The sequence below is a fragment of the Opisthocomus hoazin genome, chromosome 5, assembly GCF_030867145.1.
Source record: "Opisthocomus hoazin isolate bOpiHoa1 chromosome 5, bOpiHoa1.hap1, whole genome shotgun sequence".
Taxonomy (NCBI): domain Eukaryota; kingdom Metazoa; phylum Chordata; class Aves; order Opisthocomiformes; family Opisthocomidae; genus Opisthocomus; species Opisthocomus hoazin.
The window spans coordinates 66,860,438-66,885,276 of record NC_134418.1 but is presented as its reverse complement, the minus strand read 5'-3'; the positions used below and the strand labels follow the sequence as shown (position 1 = coordinate 66,885,276).

Genomic DNA, 24,839 nt, shown 5'->3' with positions numbered 1-24,839 from the left:
CAAGTGTTTAGGCAGCAGAACTAAATGTTACCTCTAATTTTATTTTAGCTAAATTAATATAATTGCTGGGATTATTTAGAGTGTTTTTCCCAGTGCTCCCTGTATACTTGAGAGAGATAAAGCAACTTCACCTACAAATGTACATTTCCTTGTCCAGTTAATACTTGTGATCTATTCACTGGTTATTAATTAAAAAGAAGATATTAATGCTTATTTTCATGCCATAAAATCTACTTTTTATTCTCAATCAGCCTCCTTTTTTTTTTTTTTTGGTAAAGCAAGACCCTTAAAAACCTTTATATTTATACTCAGAGCCCTACATTCATATTTAGGCATAAATCTCATTCACCTCAGTGGATCTCGATGGGATTTTGGCTGGAGGTAAGACCAGAAGATGCAAACCTGATGTTCACGCGTTTCAACACAAACATCTTCATGCATTTTGAGTTCTTCAGTACTGACAGTATTGATCTTTTTTTTTTTTTTTTTTTTTTTACATCCTACCAACTCAGTGTATTGAATATTTAATAATACAGGTGGTGTTAGGCCCCATTGTCTGACTCATGTAGATAACATCATAACTGAAACCAGAACTTTGTCCTGCTACACCGTGTATGCAAGGCTGAAAAATTGATCTAAATGAATAAGTCTTTCAAAAAATGCCATATACTTCAGTGGTAATGTAAAAGAAGGTAGAATAAAGTGGACATAAAAAAAAAAAAATATTTTTTTAAATTTTAAAATATTTTGCTGCCACCTTCTGGAATTTAATGAAACGGGCATCTCAAATGTTTGTAACATGGACATAATTGAGCCTTCAACAGGAATTGCTAATGTTACTGCAGAGAAAGAACACATACATTTCATCTTTACTCTTTTTTAAATTCTAAACAAGTATGTCCAATTTCACGCTCCACAGAGAGATGAAACAGCATAGATTCAAATTTAAGGCTTTTATGCGTGACTACAATAGAAAAAAAAATACTCTGCATCTAGCGTAAGTCGCAACAAATGGCATGATCAGCATAATCAGCAGATTAACCGTTATTTGGTCATAAAGAAATACAGGGAAACAAAGCAAGGAGCTGCTCACAAGTGATACATAAATATCAATAATCGCTCACAATTAATTGTTAGTTTAAACCCAAGGTTACTCACCAAAACTCGGGGCCTCTTCCCCCCAGGTGTGTTGTGGCTTTGCGCAACGGCACTGCTTGTAAAAGTAACTCTGGATAAATACATGAGAGGCAGACAAGTCCTAAGGCCCTGGGCTCTGTCCTACATACGCTCTGTTTCTGTCAGAGAGATTTTCTTCTGCACAACATGTAAAAATCTAGTGCGTTTGGGAGAAGATTAACATATGCAAATTTAACACCAGTACAGAGAGCATGTCAGAAGTTCTTTATTACCACGAAGACAACTGAAGCGCTTATCTTCTTTTAGAAAAAGAGCAAGCATTTGAGCTGGAGGAAGAATTGTCCGTATCTGTGCAGGGTTCTGAAGTCAACAGCTTTCTCGTGGTGCATGAGACCTGGGCTTTGGTGGCCTCCATCACTGCTTGGACAGCGGACAGCTGACCCGCAGGACAGCCCACATGCTGGGGACCGGGGTTGCTTGGTGGTGGCCCGCTCAGCTGGGGCTTGGTGGCCTCCATCACTGCTTGGACAGCGGACAGCTGACGCGCAGGACAGCCCGCACGGTGGCGACCGGTGCTGCTTGGTGTTGCCCCAGCGTTGCCAGGCGACGTGCGGGGCCCGGCGGGCGTTGCCAGGCGACGTGCGGGACCCGGCGGGCGGGGCCGGCGGGCTCTCGGAGGGCTGGGCGGGAGGGCCGGAGAGGCGGCCGCCATGGCGAGGGCAGGCCGCGGCAGCCGGGCGTTGGGGCGGCGCGGTGCCGGGCAGGTGAGCGGCGGCGGGCGCGGGCGGGCCCGGGGGACTGCAGTGAGTGGAAGACAGCCCAGGAGGGGCGGTTAGCTGTCAGGATGGCAGCTGGGAGGCGGGTCACCGTGTGCGTGGGCGTGAGACGGGGACAGCCCCGCTGACGGCCCTGCCAAAATGGCTCCGGGCAGAGCAGGTTCCCCGGGAAGAGCCGTGTCAGCCGTGTCGGTCACCCTGCGCTCAAGCCTTGGGTGGTTTGTGTCTCGGGGTGTTCCAGCCTGGGGACACTGCTGCGCTTCGTAACGCGTCTCTAATCTCTGAGTAAGGCCAGAACCGGTGTAACCACGGTGTGTCCGTCACGTCGTGCAGCAGCGCGTCCGAAGGCTCGGCGGTGGCTGATGCGGAGGCCTTCCCCTGTCCTGGCCCTGCCGCCGGCCCCGGGCTCTGGCCCTGCGGCGGCCGGCGAGGAGCTGGCCCCTGCTCCCCTCCGCCGTCGCGCGCGGCTGCGCAGGCCTGGCTGCTCTGCTCGTGGCCATCAAAGCGTAGAGAAGGGGGGAAAGGTGTCGCGTGGCGAGAACGGTGCCACGAGTGGAAGAGGGATCTGCAAGTTATGTTTCTTGTGAAGACGAAATATAAATTAATACGCGGAGGTTTTTTTTAAAAACAGAAAAATTGGGGGAATGATGACAGAGTGGAAACACTGTATTTTACTTACCCTTCACAACAATTTTCAGTTAAACAGGTTAATCTCTGTTGCTCAGTTTTACTTATGTTTGTGTGGGAGGGGGAGAATTAGTGCTGAACTTGAGTGCTGAACTCAGAGAGCTGAACCTTCCCTTCTGCATGAAAGTTACTTGTGAAACCGTTTCAGGATAAGCTACAAGAAGCAATTTCTGCTCAGGCATCAAGAGAGCAAACAGCTGCATACTCAGAGGACTTTGAGAGCGATGAAGATGACATGTTAAATGGTACGAGAATTCAGTATTTTTCCTTGTATTCTACCCTTTGTTAACTCGTTACTGGATCACAAAGAATGTTTGTGAGTCAATAGGACTTCGCATTCCAAGACTCCATACTTAACAACCTCTGAATCACGTATTCCTCCTCTTCCAAGTTGGGAGCAGAATTCCCAGTGAAATCAGAGGTGGTGCCAGCCTGCTAGACCAGACACAGCTTGTGCTATTTTCCTACAGTTGCGAAGCCCAGTTTTACTCCTTAGCCATATTGTTTACGCCTGGATGAGACAGTAGCGCCCAGTACTGTGAGTGACAGTGGACGTGGGCAGAGAGAAGGCCATGTTGTTCTGGTAGTGTTTTCCCAGTCCGGACAATCAGCGAATGAAGGCTGCAGGACACTCTGCAGAGCGTGCTTGCCTGGCAGTGCACACAGACCAGGAACAGGCTTGATCTGGCTGTTTTTCTTGGGCCAGGTTGTGTTTGATATTTTGGTTTTGATATTGATGGTTTCTGTGTCCCATTGTTTTCCACTTGTCTCAAATGGGAGTTAATGTGCTATTTTCAGGTGTTGGGGAAGAACTTAACGAAAGTAATTCAAGTGCTGAAAGCACTAAGAAATCAGTTGCTGTTCAGAGTCCTGTCTCGGATGGCGGTGCTTCACAAAAAGCTGCAGATTTGGAAAGCAAAGCTGCTGATGACTTCACCTTATCCTGTCATGAGAAGAAGCTTCAGCAAATAATGCTTTTAGAAAGTGAAAACATAGAGGAAGACAGAGAAGATGGTGAAGAAGAATGTCTGGAAAGTTACAATGAAGGTGATGACAGAAAAAATAATGAAGAGTGTTCAGCTGAAGTACCACGTGGTAATAGTGACACTGATGCCTATGACTTGCCTATGGGTGAACTGCAGAAAAGAAGACGTGAAGAGGAAAACAAACCAGTACCAAAGCCACGGATGCACAAAACAAGAAATGCCTCAGCATCAGGTGAAAAGAAAGCATTTGAATGTTGTTGCTGCTGCTTGCTTAGCCGTATTACAGTATTTTAAAGTGCTGTAATGTGGGTTGTTTTCTGTGTTAAGTATCAGCTGAATTGGCTTGCAGGGAATGTATTAAATATTCTTCTAAAAATACATGTTTTAATAAACTCCTTTGTTTACCTCAGGGGGTAAACTGAACCATTGTGGGCCAAGTAGCAGGAGGTTGCTATTTGCCTTTTCCTTTCAGTAGACGAAAACCAGCTGTTTGGGCACTTAAGGTCCAGCTCTCCATCTTTGCATGTCCATGGAAGGTGTGGGGGAGCTGCAGAGTTGCCTCCTCTGCACGTGTGTCGCACAGGAAGCCGTGTTCACACAGTGTCCACAGCATCCATGCACCCTTTAGTGGAGGAAAGGTCCTTAAACAGGCGTCCCTTCCCTGTGGCCAGTGAAGTTGGACCACAGAGTTCGGAAATACAATGTTGAAGTCGTGATGCTGAGACATCATGATGCTGTAATGTAGCAGAATGTCAGAAAAAGAGCTGTAACCAAAACATTTATGAATGGTAGACTTCTCATCATTACAAAATTAAAATTTCAAATGATCTTTTACTTTGAAGATACTGAGCCACTTTAGACCTATAGTCAAACATGTAAAAAAATGAACTTTAATGTTTTATTATAAGAATAGCTAATTAATTTCTAATATTCAAAGCAGAACTTGGATTTCTGCTAATTGACTATATGTGCTTTTACAAATTTAGAGTGTCAAAAGACTTAGTACTTTTTATCTACTTCCTAAGATGAGAAGAATTTGCCCTGTTTGGTGTTGAGAGAAATTTATGGCCGGTCAATACCTGTGATGGAAGATTACAACTTTGAAACTGGTAGTGCACGATTAATGGTGTCGGCGCCTTTTTTCCTTTCCACGTGATGGCACCAAAGTGCTAGATATTTGAGTGCGCAGCTGGGCTCTGCAGGTGCCTCTTTCACGGCCACTGCGCCTGTGTGGTTTTAGACTGGTAGAAAAATGTTGAAGTACTCCTTTTCTGCGTGTGAATCTGAGTAGTACAGTGATAGTAGCGTATTCTCTTCAGTAGCTAACCATTGTAAATTTTCTTACATTGGATAATTTGATCTCTGTCCAACAGAGGAGGTGACTGTCCAGAGATTAATCAGCTTTTTCTGCTCTTTTGGTTTTTCTTGTGATTTACTGGATGGGAAAACTGTCAGTGCACTTGCAGGAGTATTGTTGTGACCTCCTAGCTCTCTAAACTTCACACTAATTATGTAATTAGACTTTGGGAAGCTGAGTGTGCTGGATGGTCATGGTGACTCCCTTTTCCTGCAGTAGATTTGTATGAACTAGGGCTTCAGAAGAAATGCTTCTGTGGCAACGTGCAGAATTAGATAATCATTGCTATGTGGATTGGTGTACGTAAAGAAAAAGGTGGGTAGAAAGCTGTTGTATGGCTTGATCTTGTTGGTGGCAGGACAGGGGGAAGAAAACATGAAGAAGATAGGATTGCTAAACAGGAGGAAGGTGAGGAGCCAGAGGGTAGAAATCTGTAAGAAGTGGTTGTGTGGTGGTTCTGCTGTCCAGTGACCGCCTGAGGGAGGAAACAGAGACATCGCTGAAGAAGCCAGCCATACACTGACAGCCCTCCTCTTCGACTGCATTTCTCGTGACGTCTGCTCCTGCCCGGGGTTGGTCTGTTCTGCGCTGTGCAGAGAGGGGCAGTCGTCCCTTTGTATTTTTCCTAGTAGATAATTGGACAAGCAGGATAGCAAAAAGGTTTTCTTACAACAGTGCTGTATTAGATACATGCTTGCTTCTCCATTTGTGAAAACTTGTCTGTCTCTCTAATTACAGGTAAGCCCTTAAGCGTAGTTTCAATATATACAAAGATAATGATAAATGGAAAAAATAAGTTTGTAGATTGTCTATGTAGAGATTATATTAGAAGCTTTAAAACTTTAATTAAACTTTCTGAAAAAGTGACTGCAACTCTTTACATAGCTGTTCGTATGTGGCCTCACTGTGTTAAGAAAGCTGTGCTATGATTTAAATAGCTCATTTAACTGAAAATAGTTCCTTGACTCTATTTTAACAAAAGAGTGTTCCAGACTAAAATGTCTTTGACTAGACATAACTGAAACTGGTTTTAGAAAGTGAAAACATAGAGGAAGACAGAGAAGATGGTGAAGAAGAATGTCTGGAAAGTTACAATGAAGGTGATGACAGAAAAAATAATGAAGAGTGTTCAGCTGAAGTACCACGTGGTAATAGTGACACTGATGCCTATGACTTGCCTATGGGTGAACTGCAGAAAAGAAGACGTGAAGAGGAAAACAAACCAGTACCAAAGCCACGGATGCACAAAACAAGAAATGCCTCAGCATCAGGTGAAAAGAAAGCATTTGAATGTTGTTGCTGCTGCTTGCTTAGCAAGCAATATTTATTGCTTAGCAATAAAATGTATATTTATTTTCAGCTAAGAATATCAGCATTCCTTCATTAGACAGCAGTTATAAACCATCACCTCAACCAAGATGTATGTTGAGAAAAAGTGCTCCTGTGGAAGATAATGAGATTAATAGGTCAGAAGGAAAAATGACCTCTAGAAGTGGATTTTCTTCGTTTTCGAAACAATCATCCCTAACTACTGGGAATGTCCAAGCCACGCCCAAGAAAAAACTGCTTGCTGAAAGTCCTGGTCCTGAAGTAAGAGAGTATATGTGTTGATTTTTTGCTGTCTATATTGGAAATTTTAGAAACTAACTTTTGTTTAGCTGACAGAATTTTTGGGGAGAAAAATAGGAAAAGGGTAGGAGTGGGAAAGAATGTTTTTGCCAGTACCATTCTTAGGATGAGGGCCAGATAAGAGAACGTCATTCATTTTCGTTCTAACTAGAAACAGGATTTTTTGATGGTTTGCAGCCTTATGTGCTGATTGGTTTTATTTCTCCAAATGTCAAATAAGAATTTTACTTCTAGAGAGTTACGAAGAAACATTCTATCAAAGTATTACAAAGTGAAGTTAAATTCTACTGGTTTGTTGTGAATTGCTTCCTTATTTGTCGCTTTCTGATCTCAGGGTCCGTGGCTAGAAACTACTTCACCACCATTTTCCGTTAATTTTACTTCTCGCAATGAAAGATTTGGAGCCTCCAGTTTACTGATATGTGGAGAAGCACTGCGTGTAAAAGGTAGAATTTAGATATGTAAAACCAGATAAATGTTACCATTTATACCTCAGTACTATCTAATGGTCCAGTACAAGTCTTCTTAAAATCAGTGGCACTCTTAATTTCCTTTCTACTCTCTTTCAGTATCTTTCTCATGCCCTTGTCCCTCCTTCTGTTCTGGTTTTGAAAATGGCCCAGCCTCTTCTTGCAGTTATGTCCAAGTACAGGATCATCCCAGGTGTTGAGAAATTTGGCCCTAGATCCCAGGAATGGAGATTCCATCCCAGGAATGGAGAGAGACAGAGTAACATTTGAGAATTTAGGTTTTGTACCTTGACTTATGTCAAGTGTATGCATCGCTGACTGTCTTAGAGACTTCAGTAATTTTTATTTCATTTCCTCTTCTGCATGCAACAGGACGAGAGTAAATCTTTCACCTCCTCCTGCACCTTTCCCACAAAGTTTAATACAAACTGAGTAGCACTTTTCTGTTCTTTTGGATCTGTGAATCCCTAACAGCTCTTGGGGGATGTGCAGACCCTGTAAGCGACATCAAATCTGTGGGCTTCTCAGCAGTGTCCGTTGAAGTTAGCTTTCTTAGTCCCCTGTTTTCAGACTGGTTACAAAAAAATCCATGGACCTCAGCTTGAAAAACACTGGAATAGGCTGTTAGACGCCTTTTTTTAATTTGTGGAGGGAATCATGCTGGGGGGCAATTTGCTGTGTGCAGGACTGTAGCAGGTAGGTAACATAGACTGTCAGATGCAGCAAGGAGAATCCTGTCTGTATGGACTATGTCATGTCTGTACGCTGCAGCCTAATGGGATAAAGCTAGGACTTGGCTTGAAGAATTTCATGTAGGAAGGTGAATGAAAGTAGAAAACTCAGGCAATGTTCTGAGTAGTAAATAATAAATATGCTTAGATCTGTGTTTAATGTCAGTTCTTTTATATTTTGCTGATTTGTTGGATTAGAATATTTGTCTGGTATAGCTTGATCTTTTAAGCATCATTAATGAAACAATGTCTACGGAGAGTTTGTATGGGGAAAAGGATATGAGCATTAGTGTACCAGAATGGGTAGGTTCTCCAAGTGCAGGGAGAGCGTAACAGGAAGAGAATAATAAAGGTGGTGGCGTCAGAACAAAGGAAGACATGGAAACACCAATGATAAGGAGTCTTCAACAAAAGTGGAGGAAAAGGGATTGGAAAAGACTGTTTAAATAAGGTGCTGAAGTGTGCAGGTGTAAGAATTTCAAGCCGACTGATCAAACGTATAGCTTGAACTGTCAAGAAAGAAACTACAGTAATAATACGTCCAGGTTTTATGTGGCATTTCTCAGCTAACCATGGGAAGGTTAGCATTTTGTATCAGTTTTGCAAACAGAGCCAAACTGACTTGCATGTGAAGTTCTCTGAAGTTCATGCTACAAAGTGCTTATAGTGAGCAGTAACTCTGCTGTCACCAGTGTCCTGTGCAGTACGTGCTGCAGCTTAACTAGAGTTGTGCAGTTTCTGGTGCCTACAGTTTATATACAGTTGTGCTATCTAGTAAGTTTAAGTAACATATGAAAGTTTACATGAGGATAGAAAATGGTTATATAAAATTAGAATTCTCCTTTTCACCTTGGATTTACCTTCATCACTGTAAATCTAGGTTAAATTTCTTACATTGTCAGCATTGATATTCCTTTCTTCAGGTAACTTGATGTTAACCTCTCATCCACAACTTACATTTATTAAAAGACTCCCCTCAGAAAATTGTGGAAAACCGTACTTTGGAATTTACCGTGGCCTGTTTTGGTTTGTGTCTGAATTGTTTTACGAACTTAGATCTCTGCATTAATGGCAGTTCAGATCTGATAAAAATGTTTTTTAAGTATTGTTAATGAAGTGTTTTGTAAATGACTATTTCACCACTTTGGTATACGTTTAAATTGAGATGATGTTTTGTTTAAATCCCCACTGCAGAATCTTTCGATTATTTCCTTGTATGTCCCACACCCATGAAAAACACAATGAAAGTAGTTTTTGTTATCCAAATTGTCACATAGACTTCCTTAGTGGTTTGCTAGATGTCAGAAGAGCTCTTGCTGTGATTGGAATGGCTCTTGCTTTTGGCTTCTGCACTAGAACTACGTTTGGTTGATAAGGCAGACGGGAAGTTTTGCCTTTGTCATGCTCTCATATTCTAGAACATTTGTTAGAACTTCAGTTGCTGCTCCAGTCTTACATTTAAATACAATACAAGTGAATACTCTGCTTATTAGTCCATGCGGTTCTTAGAAGGAAGTGTACAGAAAATACATTCTATTATATCCAATTCAGTAATATGTTTCATACACAGTTTTTTTGACTACAGAAATAACAATAGTCAGAAACAATGAAGTTCTTGTTAATGTGTCCTCTCAATCTTTTTTCTCCCTTTAGATCAAGATCAGAAGAAGATCAGCACCAGTGACATGAAATTGGAGGACAACAGCAGCAGATCCTCTTCTGTGACAGAAGTAACAATGACCACAGTATATGAGAAAACAAAGACATCAGAGAAGTCAACAGATGACAGTTCAGATGAAATAGGGAAAACAGTGGAAGGGCAAATAGTAACTGATACAGTACAGGAGGTATCAGTGAATGATCAGCCTGAGCATGGGGACGCAAAGAACACTTCAAAGGACTCTGTCAAGGTATTATTCATATGCGTTTTTACCATTGTTTAGAGCATTGTCCTAGAAGCACGGTGAAAAGTTCTGTAAAGTTACTGTTGGTACCTTGAATGTGTAGAACTCTGTAAAGCTGACAATTTGCCTGTGGCTTCTAGAGCGGAGGCTCTTACAAATTCTGCATAGTTTTATGGAAGATGTAGGGAATACCTTTTACAGAAATTGTTTAAACCAGATAAAGTTATTGGAATGTGTGTTTTCCAGTCTTAAGAAAATATGCTTATCCGAATGAAAATGTCAGATCTCTGTTGTGAGGTTAGCTGAAATGGCGTGAGCAGTGTGTGTTGGCAGAGGATGGAATCCGTGGTGTGGTGGTGTGATCCATCTTCATAATGGATAAGAGGCGAAGCACTTTGTGCTTTATCATAAGAATGAAAATATGTAGATGTATGTAATTGTTAAAGCTAAATAGTAAAAACAGTTAAAAGAATGTTGATGTAATAACAGGGGAACCCACTGCCCAGGTGGGTTCTTTTTATTCCTTTGTATTTCTAAACTGTAGACTATAATTTTACATGACACAAAGAAATATTTATAGATACCGTTCCGAAAAGATACAGGCGTTCTGAACGTTTGCTTGTTTGGTTTGTGAGTTTTTGTTTTTTTCACTTTCTTACCCTGTACTATACTCTTTCTATGTTAGAGTGGCTTTCTTGCATATTTTTCTAACGTCATAGAATCATAGAAGATCTCGGGTTGGAAGGGATCCATAAGGATCGTGGAGTCCAGCTCCCAGCATCCTTGTTAGCTTGTAGAAATCTGTTTCATCCTGATGTAGTTCTGTTGCTTGAGGGACACGATGATTTTACTTTTCCTCTGTGTTTCTTAGAAACTAAGTGAAACGAAGGAGAGAGCTCTACAAAACCTGAAAGCTTCTTTATCTGACAGGTAAGAGAAAGATGCTATGTATCACAGTCGGCAGAGTGTAAGATGCATGCCAGTGCCCTGGCAACGCTGCTTCACTCTGGTTTTCTGTCAGTATTGTCTTCACTGCTGACAGCCTCTGACCATCTGTGGAAAGCAGTTTAGTAGGCGTGGCGTGTTATTAGAACGCTTGCTCAGGATTGTATCAGATCAGACTCCAAGTCTTTTGCTAGTGTCTCTGATGAGTGTGTGCTACTGGATCCACCAATTAATCCAGTCCATAATGTCTTTACAGGTTTTAAGCTGTTTTGCAGATGAAAGCGTAAGGAATTTGTAAACTTTCTTGGGCTGAATATGTTGAGTAGTGGTTTGTTTTGGCAATAGTAAAGAAGAAGAAATAGAAGAAAATGGGCTTCTTCCTCCTTTCCTTTTCCCCCTACCCTCAGCCAAGTGCCTGTAAAAACAGAATCACAGCAATTTTTGGTATACACTGAAATAAAAGGAACACTGCTTGGTATCAGCTACAATAAATGGAATGGTTGTTAATATGTTTGTGTCTTGGCATTTTTATAGGTCTCTGTCTTCTGCACACTTAAAGAAAAAGGCAAAAGCTGTTCCATCAGCTGCACCTGTTTCATCTCAGTATCTGGGAACACCAAAGGTGTTGGAGAATAAACGCGTGCAGAAGAACAGTACAGAATTTGACAAAGCAGATGGTTTACGAGCAGCTGTTTTCCAGGTAGATCTTACAAACAAAAAATGAAGAAAACGACCAAAGAGCAAAACTATGCATATAAAGGTCCTTTTATAGGAGTCAACACCTCTTCTTTTCTTGAAATCAATATTTCTGAGTATATTCCTTGCATATGCTTATATGTGTAATAATCCTTTTATTCCGTTGGCTGTCCCATTTCATCACATTATGAACTAGAAAGCTAGATGAGAGGGACATACTGTGGTTCATAATTTATTGTGTCAGACTGTTTTCAGAAACATACAATGTTTTTCTTTATTTCTGCTTCTTCCTTAACATAGTTGTGTAGTTTAAAGTTTCTCTGTGTGATATGTTCTATTCAGTTGGCATTCAGCAAAAGTGAAAACAGGTCTAGTATGCTCCGCAGAAGGATAGTCTGTGTGCATTCTCTGTAGAATCTCGTAACATTTAGTTTGTGGGTTTTGACAGACTTTTGGTACTAATCTGTGTGAGCGGAACTTTCATTAGCAGATGCTGTTCATATTGATATCTGTTTTTAATACTTTTTTTTGTTCTAGAACAAAATTTAGAACCTCAAATCCATATTTATACTGTCTCCATAATTTTATAGATAAAATTACCTTCATTTAGGACACTTGAATCTCTAAGCAGCATACCAAATATATTGTTAAACTTTGAAAATTTAAGCCTGATTCTGCAAATGTCTTATTACACTTTATGGATGCCTGAAGTCTTGCTCTTTCCAGTTGGATTTTATTCTCTTTAGTTATAGATATTTAAAAGAGAGACAATAAATGTAAATAATATTCCTATATACCAAGTGATAAGAATCTTTATTCCATTCTTCTTTTTCATTGTTCTTAATGCTTACATTTTTTTGGTGGTTTTTTTTTTTAAGATTTTTTTAAAAGTTTCTTAAGCTTTTTCATATTTTTTAGGTGTGATTTAAGAACCTTAGGCTTTTTTGATCACAATGTTTGTGTGACCACAGTTTAGTCTTCCGCATGGGGTAGTTATTGAAGTATCACATGGAAGAATTAGGAGTAATTTTTGGTGGTCATTATATTGGTGCTGCTCTAATAATACTTGGTTGTTTTAACAGAACTTTTTTAGTTATACCTTAAAAAGACTTCAGAAGTATGTAAGTCTTATAATTATTCTTACAGAATTGGTTGGAAAAGAAGATCTTGCTACTGGAATTAAAGAGACTTGACAAGAAAGCTGAAAACCTAAAGAACAATACCGAAAAGGTTTGTTTGCATTCTTGTTTAAAAAGAAGTTGACAAACTATAATTCCTTGAAGTAGGCTTACCTGTGCTTTCTGCCTAGTTACATCACTGCTGTTCTAAGGCATCTGGTTTTCTCTAAATAGCGCGAGGTGAGTTGAAACAGTAAATGGTATCACCCGCTTGTTATGGTTGCTCTGAGGGGTGTGCGGCTGATGCTTCCCTACACATTTACGTAAAGTGTGTTAAAAATGTGCTCTTAGATGAATTTTCAGGTTTGTTTACAAAGACCTTGGGATGCTTAACCCTTCAAGTGTTAAGTTCTAATTTGCCATCTGTTAGAAAAGAAGTTTGCTCCCTGTCTCAAGCGATGCATATCTACAGAGGACTGAATTTTTAATAGGACAATACACAATTCTTAGATTTGGCTGTTAAGTATTCAGTTTGTTTCGCTTCTAAGCAGTTAACATGTGTGTCATATTCTTCTACACGTATTTTGCAGGAGTAGTTTGTCTCATTCAATGAAGTCAAATTGAAAATGAGCATAGAAAAGCATGCTCTGTATAGTTCATATTTAATTTTGAGTATTACTTGGAATGATGTCTGCAAATGAATTTCCATTTGTTTATTTCTCCATTAATCCTGCATTTGACAATGAGTTTAAAGCATACTGCTTCAATTATAGTTTTATATTTAAGTGTATTTAAATGTAGACTGTTATTTTCAATCTAGAAAGAGGCTGTTAAAAGAGAGGAAGCAATCGCATCTTTTGAAGCCTGGAAAAAAAAGAAAAGCAGGGAAGCAGAGAAGTTAAATGAACAAATGAAGCTTGAGGAACTTGCGAAAAAGACAGCAGCAGAACAGAATGAGGAGAAAAAAGAAGCAGCACACAAGGTGATGTGAAATATGTACATAAATGTGTATCTGATATGGTTCAGGACATAGTGATTAATCTAGCAAGAGGTGGAAACCAATGAGATTCTAAAATCTAAACTTAGCTAATTTTTGAAGAAAGCTGAGGTCATATTAAATTCTGCATGCAGACAGGCATTTTTCCATATTTGAATTCTGTTAACAGAGAGTAAAATAAACTCCATACAGATATATTGGCAATGAACTATTACTTACTGGGGAAAATAATTTATTCTTTTTAGGTATAGTGATACCCATTTCTGAGCAATGCTACAAACAAATACTCCATATAGAAATGTGTAGAAATTACAAAAAACAATAATACAGAATAAGCAAGTGGAGTATTAACAAAAAGGTAGGGCGTAAGTTTTCTAATGAATCTTTGGATTTCTTCAGGCATTTGAAAAATGGAAAGAAAGAAAAGCAGAATATTTGAGAGAGCAAAGCAGAAAGGAAAAAGAGTATGAAAGAATTAGGAAGAAGAAAGAAGAGGAACTGGTTGCAGAGAAGAAAAAAGACAGCATGTCAGCAGTTGCAAAATGGTACTACTCCGCTGGGTTTTGGAGTGTTATAGTTTCCCACATCTTTGCTTATAAGTGCAGGAGGTCTGCTGTGAGTGCTTGATGTGCTTTTGGTTGGGAGATAGTGGCATGCTTGGGATCAGACTCTTCAGTCGCAGTGGAGAACAAGTATAATCTCAGAATCACAGAATGGTAGGGGTTGGAAGGGACCTCTGTGGGTCATTTAGTCCAACCCTCCTCCTGAAGCAGGGTCACCTACAGCAGACTACACACGACCTTGTCCAGGAGGATCTTGAATATCTCCAGAGAAGGAGAATCCACAGCCTCCCTGGGCAGCCTGTTCCAGTGCTCCGTCACCCTCAGAGGGAAGAAGTTCTTCCTCATGTTCAGCTGGAACTTCCTGTGCTGCAGTTTGTGCCCGTTGCCCCTTGTCGTGTCGCTGGGCACCACTGAAAAGAGTCTGGCCCCATCCTCTTGACACCCACCCTTAAGATATTTGTAGACATTTATAAGGTCCCCTCTCAGCCTTTTCCCGGCCGAGCTCCCTCAGTCTTTCCTTGTAGGAGAGATGCTCCAGTCCCCTAGTCGTCCTCGTAACATCATAACGTAATCATCCTCGTAACATCATCATCCATCATAACCACGAGAACAAGCTGTACAGGTTCTTTCACTTCAGTAACTTCAGTGCTTTCCTCCCCAAAAGGCTACTAGCCCAGGCAGAGATACTGCAAGTGAGAAGATCCATTGAGTAGTATAGTGCCTTATGTGATTAGTCTCACGCTTCATTACTAAGCCGTAGAAAGGAAAGTAAATCTTCATCTTAAGGTTTTGTGGAATACAGTGTATGAATGTGGATGTATTCAGAAGCAAATGAGATGTGTCTGCTGGAGAAATTCTTTGTTAGTTTCACAGGCCAAGAGTTTTCACAGACCATGTGCAACTTACTATTACCCACAGAAGTTTTAAATCTAACTTTTTATATGATACCAAAAAGTAGTATAGAAAAGGTGATGCCATAATGGATAGAATAGTAGGTTCATTTATACCTTGGTGATATAATACATAGAGATTGGACTTACAGGATTTTAAATATATATTCTCGATCTTTTCTTAAATGTGTAAAATATCTCTTTTGGCTCATTTTAGTTAGTCACAGACAGAGCAGTTTGTTACATGATGATCTCCTGTTCTTCCCTCTCGCTCTACAGGAATGAAAAAAAGCAAGAATATATAAAACAGAAGAAAGGAGAAAAAATCCTAGAGGGAAGAAGGCAAGAAATGCAACAGGCAAAGAAGGAAGAAAAAAACAAAAAGGCTGTGGAGGAGTATGAAAGATGGCTGGTATTTCTTTTTTTTCACTTTTTCAAAACCAAAAAGATTTATGTAGTAATGAGTGCAAACATTTTTTTATTGTCATATTCATGGGTTTTCATGCTGTTATGAGAGAGGCCAGATGATGGCAGCATTACATAGCTAGTCCCCCAAAATTCTTGAGCAAAATTATGATAAAATTGGTGGGCTTGTTATTTAGCATACATGGAAAATACATTCTCCCTACCTATATGTCATAGGGTTTTGAATTTCATAGTTAGTCATAATTTTCTGACATTTCATGTCAGGACCAACCATCTCTGAAGGGCCGACTTGCCACAGCTCAAAACCTGCAAAGCCAAGCAGCATCACCAGCTGCAACAGTGAGTGCATATACATTCACTGAAGCATTTAAAGTGGAGACTTGTATGCCTTAAAATTGATAAAAGCACTTGTAATGAGTTCTGAGATTATTTCTGTTTACTAGAAAGAGTGGAACACTGATGCTCCCAATTATACTGTTCCTACAACAGAGTACTTGAATCACAGTTGTTAAGCAGTAAACTAATCTAGTGCTCTAGTCCTAACAATAAGACAGGTGGGTTTTTTTCCTTGCTACAGAAGGACAAAGCAGGAGAGAGATCGCTACTATTCTTAGGGTATATTGTTTTCTTGAAGATGTGTGACTTGCTAGTTAAAGAAGAACCTGTGTTTTTCATCCTCGTCCCCTGACACAGTCATTCATCATACTGACTTTCAAGGTTTTCTTAGTTTGAGAGTGTTTCTTCTGTTGTCACTTGTGATTTCTGGCATGTGTCCCATACACATGGTCTCTTGCATTTTATAAGAATGGGATCTTGCAACTCAGCTGGCGTAAGGTCCTTAAAGGAATTCATTTGTACTCTCAATACCTTAAAAAAATCTTCTGCAGACTCTCGAGTGGGCTTTCTGGGTTTTTTTTGATTGGCAGGGGCATGGATGAGAACTGAGGCAGGCAGATGTACGGGTGTGGGACAGATTTTAAAAGAGCAATCGTCCTTTGCTTGGCTAACTCATAAATATGTAGTTACATGAAACAGCAAGAGCCTGCGTGTTTTCCCTTCTCTCTGTTTTCAAACCTTTTTAATCTTAGGTTTAAGTCTTTTAAGAGCTTACTGGGCATGGTCCCCTGTCGGAATACCTCTGGTTTCTGTGATAATTGGTGAGAAGTGTTTTCTCTGGTCCCCTTTGTCAAGATTTCCATCTCGGTTTTGTCAAATGGTTGATGTCCAATCTTACGTTATTTCTTGCTTAGTCAATATTCCTGTTCCCAAGGAAAGAAGTACTCTGCTTTGAGTAGCAGCTAACCCTCTGTCCCAGTGTGCTCCGCTTACTGAGACTATCCTCAATTAGCATAGTTGTACCAAAGCACGAGTGTTACCTCTCATTGTGCATTTGACTTCCTTGCTGTCTTGGACTCTGTATGAAGGTAAAAAAATTAATCCCTTTTTTGGGAATGAGATCTGCTGCCTAGCACAAGCTCCTCTATTCAAATTGTGTATAAATTCCTGAAGTTATCACTTCAGGGGGTTTATTAACGTAAATTTTAGTAGTTGGAGTAATGACCAAATCTAAACGGATGTACATGTGCTTGTATGAGAAGAGCAGTTTGAGAAGTAAGCAAGTGTTGAAGGATGTGATAGGTACTGAATTGGCTGTCAGAGGTACCTCTAAAATTGTCTTATTTTCGTGTTTGGCCAGAATATTATCTCGCTCTGTGTTGTAATAGAGAAAAGACACACCTTCAGTGCACTGCAGGAGAGAAATGCCTGTAAAGTTGTCAATGTATTATCAAGGGAACTAAGATGATATCTGCCTGCAGGAAGACAAACAGGCATCAAATCTGAGAGGGCAGAATTATGGAAGTCTTTCAATTGTATTATTTCAAATAAGAGGATTTTCATTTGAAGGGAAATAAAGAAGGAGTAATATAGTGGGAAGTATTCTAATATGTTTTCATTAACATTCAACAGAGATAAATGTGTAAACTCATCCTCAGCTTTTCCTGAACCAGGTGTTGACCATAGTGCATGAGTAAAACAGACATCAAAATCTCCTTGTAGTTCTTCTAAAACATAGGAAACATTCTGCTTTTATGTTAATGGAAATTCTGTTACTTACACTTTTAGAGGTTGCTGTGTGAATGTTTGATAACATAAGTGCATAGAGAAGATACTACTTTCTAAGCATGAAAATAAATGCCCTGAAAAAGGCTATTAACACTTGTAAAATACTAACATAAAAACGATAATCTTGAGCTGAGATACTTGAGTACTGCTGAGGAACTTAAGCTTCTGGTTTTTTTTGTTTCTTTCATAGTATTTGCCTCTTGCTGCTCACCACATACTCTTCAAGATGTTATGATTTTTTACTTAATTTATACTAACAGTGTCTGACACTTGTTATTGACATGCACCTATTCTGGGAGTAGAACATGGAGAAGAATCATGTAGAAAGTTTATAATAACAGATCAGTTTAGTTTCTATTGTTTTTGAGACAGTAACCTTGATACCAGTTTCCTGTAGAGAAAAGCGAGTGTTCTAGATCTGTTATGTTCTCTGTTTTGTGTGGTAAACATTAACCTAGTATGAGTTGATGAGAAGTAAGGCTGCTCTCAAATAATTCTCGAAAATGAACACAGTAAGGTTAAATGCCCTAGAAGTTGTTTGAAATTTTACCTTGAGGTTGAGCATGCTCGACACCTATTTTTGGCATTCTAAAGCTGTTTAAAAACATCAGGAAATGATGTACTGGATGAGCCTCATGGATTTGTTGCTTTAGGTTAGAAAGAGCTGACGTGGGTTATTCTTTTTGTGTGGTTTAATAAGATCTATCAGAAAATACTTTCTATATTGGAATTTTAATCTCCTGGCATTGCAAGATGTTAGAAATAAGGCTGTTATTGTTACTCCTCTTAAATGTTGTAAGGCTTCTGTACTATCTAAAATTCAATTATTATGTGGCAGTCACACTGCTAAAGAATGTGATCTGCCCAGAATTTTGTAAAGAAAAATGTATTCATCTTACTAGGCTATTGGTTAGGAAACTTCCACAGAGAAATCAAGTCATGCAATCGAATTGATCTAGCATATGACAAGCTACAGTTATTGATTTCCTCTTTCTCTGTTTCTGTTATTCTTCTGCTGTTAGTGCAAATAACATCTTGTTTATTATTAGGGAAGATTTTTATCAGTTATGTCTTGTTATTGTGAACTGTGGTTAGGACTGGAAAATGAAAAGCTTTGTGTGTGTTGAAGGCAAGAAGGAAGCCAATAAGTCCTCATGTCAAATTTAGTCTTCTAAAAATGCGTTAAATTAACTCAAGACTCTTTCCTTGGCACTGGGATTCATTCTTGAAAATTGGATCTTCAAACACAGACATTCAAAACTGAGAATCATAGGTTGGAAAAGACGTCAAAGATCATCAAGTCCAACCATGCACCCAACACCACCATGCCTACTAAACCATGGCACCTGAAGTGCCATATCTACATGTTTTTTGAACACCTCCAGGGATGGTGACTCCACCACTTCCCTGGGCAGCCTGTTCCAATGTCTGACCACTCTTCCAGTCAAGAAATTTTTCCTGACGTCTAATCTGAACCTCCCCTGATGCAACCTGAGACCATTGCGTCTCGTCCTATCACTAGTTACCTGGGAGAAAAGACCAACACCTGCCTCACCACAACCTCCTTTCAGGTAGCTGTAGAGAGCGATAAGCCCCCCCCTCAGCCTCCTCTTCTCCAGGCTAAACAGCCCCAGCTCCCTCAGCCACTGCTCGCAAGACTTGTTCTCTAGACCCCTCACCAGCCTCATTGCCCTTCTCTGGACACGCTTCAGCACCTCAATGTCTTTCTTGTAGTGAGGGGCCCAAATTAAATGGTCCTCACAGTGGTGAAATTGCAGTCACCTTTGCAAAGAAGAATGCTTATTTTGTATCGAACAGAACAATATAAAACTTCAAAAATAATTATAAATAATTGGAAACTATTTTTTGAATGACCGGTATCTTGAAAATCATTAATTAATCGGTCACAAAAAGAGCAAGTATCGTGCTTATCCTTCATCATCCTAACTGCCCATTGCTGTTTGAAACAATGGAAAATATCATCAGAACCTTGAAGTGTTTACAAAATAAGTTAGATAGATATTTGTTTATAAATAAATAGTTGAATTCGCAGTTTGTTCTAGTATGTGGCAAGTGTGGTTTAATAAGTAGGGAAAGTACAAAGGTGTGTCGATGTTCTCATGTAATGAGAACAACATATTTAGCATTGTGATTTAGCTATCCTCTTAAAGAAAAGAAGTAATTAAGACGAGGTTAATTATAGACAAGACAAATACAGTACCTAATCTACTAGGCCTTCTGCTGGGCTTTTTGTTCAGATAGCGCACAAAACCAACCCATCCTTGAGACAGTAACCTTAATCATAAAGGACATCAGCTGTGCTGCCTCGTGTGTTGGGTTGTGCAATGTGTGTGACTGAACCCCTACAAGGGATGTGCTAAGCTCCAAAAGGCAAATCTCCATTGCATGTTAGCTTTTCATTTTACATAAGCAGGGTGTAACAAGAATTGTAACTTTTGTGTTGGTGGTTTTTTGTTTGCTTTTTTTGTCCATTTGTTTTGGGGGTGTTTTTGACACGTCTTTTTATTCTCAGGAAAAGAAAGAGAGGAGAGAGCAGCTTGAGAAGAAGCAAAAGAAGTTGCGGGCTGTCCATGGGAATGTAGTGCCTTCTCCCTGGAATCCACCGGGCAAAGTCACATATTCAAGGCATTACTGAGCAGTTTATTGCCTTCTACGAAAAAAGATTATCCACAAAGTTCTGACAATGGCTAGTCATTATTTCGTTAACAGCTGATTTTCACTGAATCTATTATAGATGTCTCATCCTTTCTTTTTGGTTTATTTCATCTCAGCAGTTTAAATAGATCCGTTGTCCCTTTCCGTTGCTTTAGAAAATGTACTAATTTTTGTCATTTCACATTTAACTTAGTTTTGCTAAATCCTGTGTTGCTTTGTTCGTTTTTGGTGAAAGTGTATATTCAGGATAAATAAAGCTGGACTCTGGCATTTTGTTCACCCGGTAAATAGCAGAATGGTTATTTTTAAGTTACTAGGCCACACTGCTGAGGAGTCAAGTCTGGAAGAAGTGCTTTGTGAAGGTGGGGGGGATGATGGACAAGGAGATGTTGGCTCACTTGTGGTGATAGAAAGAAGACAAAAGGCTAAGCAGTAAGGTAGGGGGATGTCATTTTCATACCTGAAGAGATAAGCTACAGAGAACATAATTCTTAGATTATGTTACATTATGAAATATAAAAATAGCTTTTAAATCAAAATTTCATCAAGCAGAAACAAGATTTCATGGGGACAAAACCGGTCAGCTATGGGATGGTACAAAAGAATTAAACTGGAATCCATATAATGTAAAATGATCCAGGACTAAGTAAGACTGTAGCTATTAATTCCACTTCAGGTCTTCATATACATTGCCTAGATTTCCTGCTTCCTACAGGAAACAGCAGTTTTAGAGGCATGTTTTGTAGTTCACTCAAAATCTTCCATAAAAACTGCAAGGGCAGAACAGTGGTACTCTTATGAGGCAACCTTAGACAATGAAAATATTTTATTGCAACTGAATTTAAAGGCTTCTGTCGTTGTTTTTACATGGTTGAGTAAATCTTCCCCAAACATGGTTTCATCATTGCTAATGAGCTAGTTGCTGTAGTAAATTATTAAAATTTCTTCTGGGTTTGTTTTGGTTTTTTTTTTTTTTTTTGTGGCTATTTGCCTCACTATTTTGGAAATGGTGGCAACACTATGTATCTTTCAAGATCTTCAGATCTCTTGTTTGCCTGCTGTCTAAACTGAAACTGTTATGTTTGTATTTCCTTATTTGAATTTTAATCATCACTTGAGATCAGATTTTCTCCTCAAGTTTGTATTAAAAAAAAAACAAAGCAAGCATCATCAACCAAGAAGTAAAAAACCCCTAGTCTTTAAATTATAGATGTGTTTTCTCAAATGAGAATCTTGCTCCTGTTTCGACCGACGGCCTCCTTGGGAAGTCAGAAGAGCATTTGAGGAGTAGGCTTGCCTTTTTCACTCAAGTCCTGTACTGTTTGTAAATCACTGAGATACTCATTACTTCTGCATTTTGTGTAACACTGGGCCATCTCCTCAGGAAAGAAAAACCACAAGTCTGACAAACAGATGAATTTCTTTAGTTTCCTTATGTTTCTCGCTTGTTTTTTTTACATTTTGGCGAGAGCCACTGAGGATTTAGAGGCGTTTGTTTTGTCCCTAACTGTTTCTATTACTGGAATGCTTTACAGGTGAAATTTATTGCTGCTATGTATGTAAAAGTGAAATCAGAGATCTGTTCTATCTCATTTTTTAATATGGTCACGTTCATTATTGTTAGTATGAACTCTTAGCTCTGTCAATTCCTAATTCAGATCCTTTGTAAAGTTTATGACAGGCAGAAGCAGGTGCTAGAAAGCAAAAAGATGAGATATATTTGTTAGAACAGTAGGTAGGGGTGTAGTTACCATCATTAACCTCATTTCTAGCAATAAACAAGCGTAGAGGAAGGGTTGTAAAATGTACAAAATTGCTGACGCATGTGATCTATTGACAGTGTGAAGAAGTATTTGCTAATCTTGAGAATTAGCAGTGAGGTTTCACTAGTAGTTGTGCTGGATTTGTGTGCAGCTGACATCAGTTTTGATCCGTTGTGAGGAGTGGTTGCAAATTTGATACAGCTTTCTAGATCGTGGAGTATTTTTATTGCAGGAACAGGTTTGAGTGCCTGATATTTTACATTGCGTGTCTCAGCTTCCAGTCGCCTTTCATGCACCTTGTTTGTGGTAGCCCTGTTGTGTAATTGGATTTTGGAGCAGGTCTCTGCTGGTCCTGCCTCTTGCTGTAAGTTCTGTTTCTTCCTCAAAAGACAATTGTGCTGGACCTGGGTTTTATGCTTTTATTTGTTTCCAGCCTTCTGTCACTGGCCTGCTCGCCCAGAAATGTTGTTCCACTGAGGAGTCTGTGGAGAAGCTAGGGACCTTTATGACACCCGTCCTTTGATTATATGCACTCTGCAGGTAACACGGACTTCACAGAATCACAGAATAGTAGGGGTTGGAAGGGACCTCTGTGGGTCATCTAGTCCAACCCTCCTGCCGAAGCAGGGTTACCTACAGCAAGCTGCACAGGATCTTGTCCAGGCGGGTCTTGAATATCTCCAGAGAAGGAGACTCCACCATCTCCCTGGGCAGCCTGTTCCTGTGCTCCGTCACCCTCAGAGGGAAGAAGTTCTTCCTCACGTTCAGACGGAACTTCCTGTGCCTCAGTTTGTGCCCATTGCCCCTTGTCCTGTCACTGGGCACCACTGAAAAGAGCTTGGCCCCATCCTCCTGACACCCACAAACTTGATGTCTTCCAGTGGACCATAATGACAATGGTGACCTCTTTGCCGTTTCTGTAAGACTCGTTTGTGCCAAGAGATGTCGCTTGAATGCTGAACGTCCAGGTAGGGCAGCATTCATACAGATTCACACTAAACTCCTCTTTTCATGTGGGAGGAGGAAGACATTGATCAAGCAGGGGAGAGGGCAGGAGAGAGGCTGGAACTTTCAGAAGCACCCCGAAGCCTGCAGCCTGCTCTTGCAGGACCCCTGGAGTCTGGCTCTGTTGCTAGGCCATTTGTGGTTTTTCTTGAGCGCGCTCTTTGTAGTAGTACCCATGGTGATCTTCCTGCACTGCAGTGTTGCAGTACATTGCATTAGCACAGAAGTTCCCACTTAGGGAATCCTGCATGTTAGGGTTTTTTGCAGAGATCCAGCAAATCCAGATTTTTATCTGGCTTAAGCCAGGCTCTAGCACAGCTATTGCAGATAAGTGAATATAGGGCTTTCATAAACTCTTGGTCTGGCTCTGGCTGTTACCTCATGGCAGGTCAGGCATTTTTCCAGTGGTACGGGTATCACAGCAGCAGTATTGGCATCCAAAGAGAAGGAATCCGCTGCCGGCAGAAACTTTGAAGAAGCTGAGAAGATGCCCAGCCAGAGCAGCCTCAGTGGGCAACCGAAGAGGTAGGGTGAAATTAGAGATACCAGCAGGAGAGGTAGCAGAATTACAACACAGGCAGAATGCAACAGAAGTGCCGACTTGAAACTGACCCACACAAATTTTACAGAAGAAATATCAAACGATTTCAGGCATTTAGGCTGGAGCGGTAGCGTGCAGCATTGATCCTTTAGGCTTCGAGCACTTGGAGCTTTGAATTCAGGTTTAATGTGTTAAGAAGCTATAGCTATAACACCATGGGAAGATGAAATGTGTAGCTGTATGGCTGTCATGATCAGATGAGGAGAGCCTGAGGCAAAGGGTGCAGCCTGTGTGAAACAGGTCGTCTGGGTCTTTATTTTTGCAGTGTCCAGCTAGAGCAAGTAAGGCAGGTCCCTGTGCTGACAGGCCTGCAGGTGGGGGATGCAAGTGAAAAGGATGGTAGAGATAAAAGATAGAGGAAAAGGGTTTGTCATGTGCCTGTGCCTAAACTGAACACTGCATCCTTACTGACTTGAAGCCTTTAGATGATTGGGTGGAAAGTGTTTTGACAGAAGACAGAAGTGGGAAGGTGTTGGTGACATCTTTTGGAGGAGCGATATACCTGGCATTCACATCATAAATTCATTTTTCAATTAGAAAAAGATCTTGAAGCTCCATAGACATGGAGAAACAGTTGATACAACTGTATGTTTAAATTTTGTAGTAAAATTTTGTCTAAATTTACGTTGTAGAAACTTGGATATGTTACAGCATGATGCAAATGTAGAAAAAATAGAGCTGAGAAATATGAACATATGTACATTAATTTCTAAAAATGCACGTGTCTGTAAATCCTGTTAATATGTTTATTGATGACAGAGGGAAAATATTCTGGTATTTAATAAAGTATATTTTAGTATAATGTCCTCAATGTTTTCATCAGATCCGAGCATACAGATCTTTTTTTAAAGCTTTAATGCATGTAAATGAACTAGGCGGTGTCCCTGAGCACAAGCTATTCTTTCATCATTGTTAGCATGACAGATAGACAGGGAACTGTATCCCACTGAAGTCAGAGCTTCTGGCCCTACAGCTCTCTCCTCCAGCTCACTGACACCCACTTTGGCTTGGTGCCACACCAATGCAAATAAACACATAAAGAACACAGGACCTTCCAAGTAATGACCTGGAAGATGATCAGTATCTCTCTTTTTTTCACAGTGTTTTATTCAGGCATTCAGTTGTTGCATTGGTGCACTAAAGGGACATGTTGATGAGCCAATTAAACAAACTTAGAAATGTGTGTGCTACGTACAGACCTGCCAAATACTGAAGCGTTAATGTGCCAAGTGCTGTCCAGCCACAATGTGGGGATGCGGCAAAACGCCTCACCCCTCTTTCTCACGAACTGTCTCTGCAGAGGGAAATTTATATAAATCAGCTGAATGAGGAGGTAGAATTGCATCAAGGACAAATTT

The 24,839-nt window shown here is 40.2% G+C and overlaps 1 protein-coding gene across 1 annotated transcript; it reads left to right on the top strand.

Annotated features, from left to right (window-relative positions):
* The first annotated feature begins 1,821 nt into the window (after nucleotides 1–1,821).
* Nucleotides 1,822–24,201, top strand: MAP9 (microtubule associated protein 9). Its single transcript, XM_075421608.1, has 14 exons — nucleotides 1,822–1,901; nucleotides 2,749–2,845; nucleotides 3,399–3,818; nucleotides 5,978–6,214; nucleotides 6,304–6,533; nucleotides 6,907–7,018; nucleotides 9,427–9,683; nucleotides 10,549–10,607; nucleotides 11,157–11,322; nucleotides 12,465–12,548; nucleotides 13,257–13,418; nucleotides 13,833–13,978; nucleotides 15,166–15,298; nucleotides 19,970–24,201. Exons 1-14 carry the CDS (start codon nucleotides 1,848–1,850, stop codon nucleotides 20,090–20,092), a joined length of 2,280 nt encoding a protein of 759 aa, XP_075277723.1. The 5' UTR covers nucleotides 1,822–1,847; the 3' UTR covers nucleotides 20,093–24,201.
* Nucleotides 24,202–24,839: the final 638 nt, after the last annotated feature.